Genomic DNA, 5852 nt, shown 5'->3' on the forward strand with positions numbered 1-5852 from the left:
TGCCCACGGCAGCCCCCAGCCGGCGCGTCCTGATCCCCCGGGCTCTGCGTCGGGCCATGCTGGGTCCTGCCATGTGCCCCCACCCGACTCCTCATCCTCCTCTCTCCGCCCGGCAGATCAACAAGATCATCGAGACGCTGAACCAGCAGCTGCAGACGAAGGGCCGGGAGCTGAACGAGTTCCGGGAGAAGCACAACATCCGCCTCATGGGCGAGGACGACCAGAAGCAGCCGCCGAAGGACAGTGCGGAGGGCAGCGGGCCCAAGGCCAGCTCTGCCGGCGTCCTGGTCTCCTAGGCGACTCGCCCCATGCCCTGCCCCCTTCCCCAAGGACTGTCCACCCCCTTCCAGGGCCCTGGTTCTCTCCCCCACACCCAGCTTAACTTTATTACTTGGGCGTCTCGTGTTGTATTTTTGTTAAATAAATTTTTTTTTGGTCGTGAGCTCAGTGCACAAGTGGTGGAAGAGGGGCTGGGGGTGTAGCTGGGGCAGGAGCTCGTCTGCCCCAGAGGGGATCCCCAGGTCCCCTCTGGTTCAATGCCAGCATAAGCCCTATGTGCACAGGGGCCCACGTCCTCATGGAAGGGAGGGCCTGGCTTGTCCGTCCATCCCACAGGAGGGATTCAGGGTTTATCTCCTCCAGGGACTCCAGAGGCTTGGCTGGGGGAGGCCAAGCAGGAGAAACCCCAGGCCTCGAAGCCAAGCGTGGAGAACAGCATTGCCGTCAGCCTCCCCACCATCACCGTGCCACGGAGAGGGGCAGTGAGGCGGGCACCTGGTGGTACCCCACAGAGGACAGAAAGGGGACAGATCCTGTTCCACGGGACCCTTTTATTTCCCATGCACCATGCCTGAGCCAAGGGCAGGCTGCACTGCTCGCAAGAGGAAGGCGGGTTGTCTGGGCCACACAGAGGATGCCGAGGAGATGGTGGGCGCTCTCTGCTCACTCGGGGATGTCCAGGACACAGACCTCGGGGCAGGGCGTCTTCCCATCGGGCCCGAAGCCCCCAACCAGGTACAACTTGTCGTCCCACAGGCAGGTGCGGTGCCCGACCCTCTTCTGGCGCCTGTCTGAGCCAGGGAAGTGGAGCCAGCTCGGGGAGGAGCATCCTGGGAAACACAAGAGGAAGGGCAGAGCATGGGGACTTGGCCAGGAGGGTCCCCCTGCCAGCCTGCCTTATCTAGCCCTGCCCGCTGCCGGCAGGCTCCACATCAGAGACCACCAAAGGGAAGCGGGCATCGACCTGAGGAGCCTCCAGGATGTGAGCGACAGCCTGTTGCAGGGACACCCGGGAGCCGGGACTCTGGTGACTCTGAGCAAGCCATTTCCCTGTCATGCCTTGGTTTCCCTACTCTGGGCATGGGGTGCACCCTGTCACAGTGTGATTCAGAGGGGGTTTGCCCTGAGCAGGTGCTCAGGGTTTGCCTGATACCCAGCCCCAGCAACCAGGAGCACTCTCCTTCCAAATCAGAGCCCAGGTTAGAGCAGCCAGGCCTCTGTCCTCCAGTAGCTCCAGCCTGTGGGAGAGTTGGGTGACAGCCCTGACCGCCCCCAGGGCAGTGCCCGGGTGCAGGTGTGGGTGCTATGTGGTCTTGGAGATCCTGGGCCAAACGAAGCACGCGGGATCTGCAGTCTGCTGCTGCTGGCTTTCGCCTGAGCTCTGGGAGGCAGCTCCAGGTCCACTCAGGGTTGTACTAGGCATCGCTGGCTACCGAGCTGCTGTGGGAACAGGGTCCGGACCAGGACGCCCCTCTCCAGGCAGTGTCCAGCCCGGTCCTTGCTTCCTCTCCGTGGCCAAGGGAATCTCGACCTCTTTGCAGTGTTGCAACTTCAGCTTCTGAGCTGCAGGGTTGTGGCTGCTTTCAGCAGGTGTGGGCCCTGGCACTGCCACTCCCATGAGCCTGTGCGCAGCAGCTCCGCCTCCCTTTGGAGCAGGGGTGGGGTGTTGCATGCTGGGAACTGTAGTTCCCCCCCACCTGTATCAGAGGGAAGGTGGCTACAGGCTGCTCAGGCCGAGTCCAGAGCCACACGCAGGGCATCCAGGGTCCAGTAACTACCCCAGACCATGGGCTTCCCTCACCCTCCCTCTCTTACCTCCTTCCTTCACCTTTCCCACCCCCATCTTTGCCCCTGGCCCCTCCCTGGACCCACAGCAAATCTTTTGGGCCATGCCAGGGCAGAGCTGTCACTGATTTGTGCCCTACGGTCACCCAGGACTGCTTAGCATTGGGCCAGGAGACGGGCAAGACACAGATCTTTGCTCCAAGGCAAGAACTAAGGGAGAATCACCACTTCCACCTGCAATATGGGGCTAAGGAGCCACAAGCTGAGCAGTCCTGACTCCTTCCAGTAGATGGCAGGAGTTAGCGCATGCATGCACACACACGCACACACTTGTGCATGTACACATACACACAGCTCTGTGCAAGCGCATGCCAGCCAGTTCCTTGCTCCCATGACATACTTGTGTCATAGATGTAGAGGTCATTGCAGACGGCATCTCTCCCCTTGGCCAATGTTTCCCCCCCAAAGACCACGGCGAAAGGCCCGACCATGCTGCAGGACTGGTGCCTCAGGCCCTTGGGAGCCTGCGGGGAGCCTCTCCCCGAGCCCACCAGGCGAGAGAGCTGCGCCGTCAGCTTCGGCGCGTGCACGGGCTCCACCTGGGGGAACGGGAAGAGCAGAGGGTGAAGACGGGGTGGGTGAGCCCAGGAGCAGGCTCGCCCCTGGGGAACAAAGGAGATTTCCCCCGCAGCCGTGTGCTGTGGGGAGTGGGGCAGGAGCACTGGCTGGGGGGTAAGGAGAGCTCCTGGCTACTTGCAGTCTCCCACTGAAGCTGCCCGGTGCAAAGGGCTTGTTGCAGGCAGGAACCATCCAGCGCCATCAGCCACTCACATGGATTTTGGCCTTGCTCCAGTGTCCGGCCACCTCCAAATCACAGGAGTCGCGGCCCCCAAACACCACCAGCCGGTAGCCGCCAGGGTCGTGGAGCAGCATGGCCGAGTGCCCGGCCCGTGAGGCCAGGCGCAAATCCTCCTCCTTGTACCTACAGCAGAGGGGAAGGTTCCTGCCACCCCCGTACCAGGGTATTTGGGGGACCTCTTAAGCCAACTAAGGGGCTGGTGGCTGCCATCCAGAGGCCCCCCTGCCATGCACAGGAGACCCCGCTGCCCAGGCCCAGAAGGACACCGCATTACCGTAGCAGCCAGTTGGGGGTCTGAGCCCCCCAGTGCAGTTGGGAGCAGCTCAGACCTTTAACGACTCCCTTGGGTGTGTTAAAAGGGCCCCCAAACAGCCTGGGAAGTGAGGGGTCCCCATCACACCCAGGCAGGCCACCTTCCCAGAGCCCTAGCGGGGCCTGGGTGAGCTGCCCCGCAGGTACCTACCAGTAAGTCTTGGTGGTGGGGTTGATGCGCAGCGTGTAGAGGCTGGCGAAGCGCCGCTGGGTGCGCAGGCCGCCCTGCCGGCCCACCACCCGCAGCTCGTGCTCCGACACCTTGGTGCAGGTGTGGCTGCTGAGCCCCACCGGGGGGTCGTTGGAGGGCCCCTCGGCCCAGCGCTCCCAGCGCCCCTGCTCGGCATCGAAGCAGCCCACCGACGAGATGCGGTGCGCGCCGTCCCAGCCGCCCACCACACACAGCCAGCGGTCGGCCAGCACGGCCGTGTCATGGTGGCTGCGTGGGTCCCTGCTGTCTGGCACCACCGTCTCAGCCGTCAGCAGCACAGGGTCAAAGGCCACTGTGTCCCCCAGCGGCGGCTCCTTGGGCTCGCCTGACCTCAGCCCCCCGAAAAGCAGCAGCTTCCCCCGTACCACGTCGCAGGAGTGGTGGGCGCGGGCGAGCAGGGCATCCCGGGCAATGGGCTTCCACTCCCAGAGGCTGGGGGCAGCGCTCATGCCAGCACTGACCTGCAGGGAGCAAAGCAGCCGTCAGCGCCCCCCAGCCAGCGGGCGCCATGTTTCGGCCTCGCAACCAGACCCCCCGGGCTGCTCCCTGCTCTGCCACTGATTCACAGCATGGCCTCAGGTAAGTCATGTCTCCTCCGCTTGACAACACGGATGATCAAACCCCATTGATGCGTTCATTGCTGCCGCCTGCTGGGTGGAAGCAGGATGGCCGACTGTGTGTCATAGGCCCTGCACTGCAAATAGTTAGCAATGATTCTCCTTCTACACAAATGGTACAGGCCTAAGTGCCCAGCACCCTGGTGCTGTGTTGACTACTGCATGTAGGATGGCAGCAGCTGTGAAGTCCCAGGGCCAGATCCTGTTCCACTGACTGGGCACCTACATGCACCCACGTGATTAATAGGGGCCCAGCTATAAGTTCAAATGAAAGCTGGATAGAAACCAGCTCTAGAGTTGTTACACATTTATCCTGCATAAATAACTTTACAGTGGGTTAGCTCTTTTTATAGTTGGAGATAATAAATGTATTGTGGGATCCACAAATTGCATAGTATATGTAACATGCTTTGCATGTGTGGCTGCTCTAAATTTCTTGCACGATTCACTATTGACTCGCTTAATATATGTAATGTACTTTGCATGTGTGGCTGCTTTAAGTTTATTGTGCGATTAATGAATTGCATAATATATGTAATGTATTTTGCACGTGTAGACACTACATTTATTGTGCAGTTCAGTGAATCACATAATAGATGCAACGTGTAGCAGGGGCCGAAGTGTGAGTTGCTGTAGTTCAAGTGCCATGAGATGCAAGGGTTAACGAGCTGGGTCCGGAGCCCTTATGCATATGGTGAGTAGTGTTACTGATGGGCCCTGGGAGGAGAGCCTGGGCTCTGCTCTGGCCGATTAGATAGGCAGGCACATACCCAGCCAGCCACAGGCATGCCTCTGGAGCCCGGCTCAGGGCTGAAATGAAGGAGCGGAGGGGGAAAAGAAAAGCCTCCACAGCTGGGGAGGGAAAGCAGAGGGAGGAAGGATCCTCAGAGGAGCATGGGGGCCAGGAGCTGCTGCCCCCAGTCCTCCCACCAGCCCTGGGCATGGCCCTGCATGCCAGGCACCAGGGGCTCCCCATCGCCCGGCCCTTTTTGGCGATGGAAGCAGCGTAAGTGGCTATACGGGCACAGGGCACTGCTGCAGACAGGTGCCCGGGGGAGATGCCATGATGATGGTTCGGGCCCAAGTGGTTTCACTGACCTGGCTGGGGAGAGCCCTCCTCGGTCCGAATGACTCAGTGTAGCTAGAGGGCGAAGGCCTGCCCCTTGCTGCGGGGGCGACCCCTGCGAGACTCTGTAAATGCCTCCAAGTTCAAGGATCTCGGCTACACGGTTTATGGGGGCAGGGGATTGCTTTCCCTCTCACTTGCTCTTTTGGCTTGGGGCAAGTGGGACTTGGGGGCATCTGACCCCCAAGGTCTCTGGGATCGCCCGTAGGATGCTGCCATGGACCTGGGGTGCTTGAAGCCCCAGGCTGAAGAGGACGCACCGCACAGACCTGAGCGATGGAGCTCTGCTCGCTCGATAGACCTCGCAGCTGGTTTGGCCCCAGGCAGGACATGAAAAATAAAAAACCCGGATAAAAACTCCAGGTGGGGCCAGGCCGGTGCAGCCAGGCCTTGCATGCCGGGGCCAGGGCTCGGGTTGGCGCTGCTCCGGCCTCTCTTGGGTGGGCTTCAGCCAACCCGGGGGGGGCAGCCTCTGCTCTCGCTGCACCGATGCACGGGGGTGGGGGATGGGACCTGTGTGTCGCCACCCCCTGCCCGCGCTCTGCTGCCCCCCAGCTCACCCAGACCCCTCCCGGCCCCCCTCTGCCCAGGGGCACCCCCAGCTGGAGCCCGCCGCATCCCAGGGGGAGCCTGGGTCTCCCCCAGCCGCCTCCCCATGGCACC

At 61.6% G+C, this 5852-nt stretch overlaps 2 protein-coding genes across 2 annotated transcripts in view; one reads left to right on the forward strand and one right to left on the reverse strand.

Annotated features, from left to right (window-relative positions):
• PFDN2 (prefoldin subunit 2) overlaps window positions 1–442 on the forward strand; it is a 1786-nt gene extending 1344 nt beyond the window's left edge. The window contains exon 2 of the mRNA XM_025214481.1: window positions 13–442. Coding sequence (XP_025070266.1) covers window positions 13–296 — 284 coding nt within the window. The 3' untranslated portion in view covers window positions 297–442. The remainder of the gene's footprint in view (window positions 1–12) is intronic.
• A 368-nt stretch (window positions 443–810) lies between these two features.
• On the reverse strand, window positions 811–5533 carry KLHDC9 (kelch domain containing 9). The gene is made up of 5 exons (XM_006032717.3): window positions 5162–5533; window positions 3387–3907; window positions 2896–3046; window positions 2465–2663; window positions 811–1109 (listed from the first exon to the last, which is right to left on the reverse strand). Exons 2-5 carry the CDS (start codon window positions 3893–3895, stop codon window positions 943–945), a joined length of 1026 nt encoding a protein of 341 aa, XP_006032779.1. The 5' UTR covers window positions 3896–3907; window positions 5162–5533; the 3' UTR covers window positions 811–942.
• Between the last annotated feature and the right edge of the window lie 319 nt (window positions 5534–5852).

This window comes from Alligator sinensis, unplaced genomic scaffold (genome assembly GCF_000455745.1).
Source record: "Alligator sinensis unplaced genomic scaffold, ASM45574v1 scaffold463_1, whole genome shotgun sequence".
NCBI lineage: Eukaryota > Metazoa > Chordata > Crocodylia > Alligatoridae > Alligator > Alligator sinensis.

Bases quoted from the DNA above. Each gene is read 5' to 3' on its own strand.
- KLHDC9 (XM_006032717.3), bottom strand. From the start codon at position 3,895: ATGAGCGCTGCCCCCAGCCTCTGGGAGTGGAAGCCCATTGCCCGGGAT. The intron at 3,047-3,386 runs GTAGGTACCTGC...CCTCTGCTGTAG, and splicing joins CCCACCACCAAGACTTACTG to GTACAAGGAGGAGGATTTGC. The intron at 2,664-2,895 runs GTGAGTGGCTGA...CCGTTCCCCCAG, and splicing joins GGAGCAAGGCCAAAATCCAT to GTGGAGCCCGTGCACGCGCC.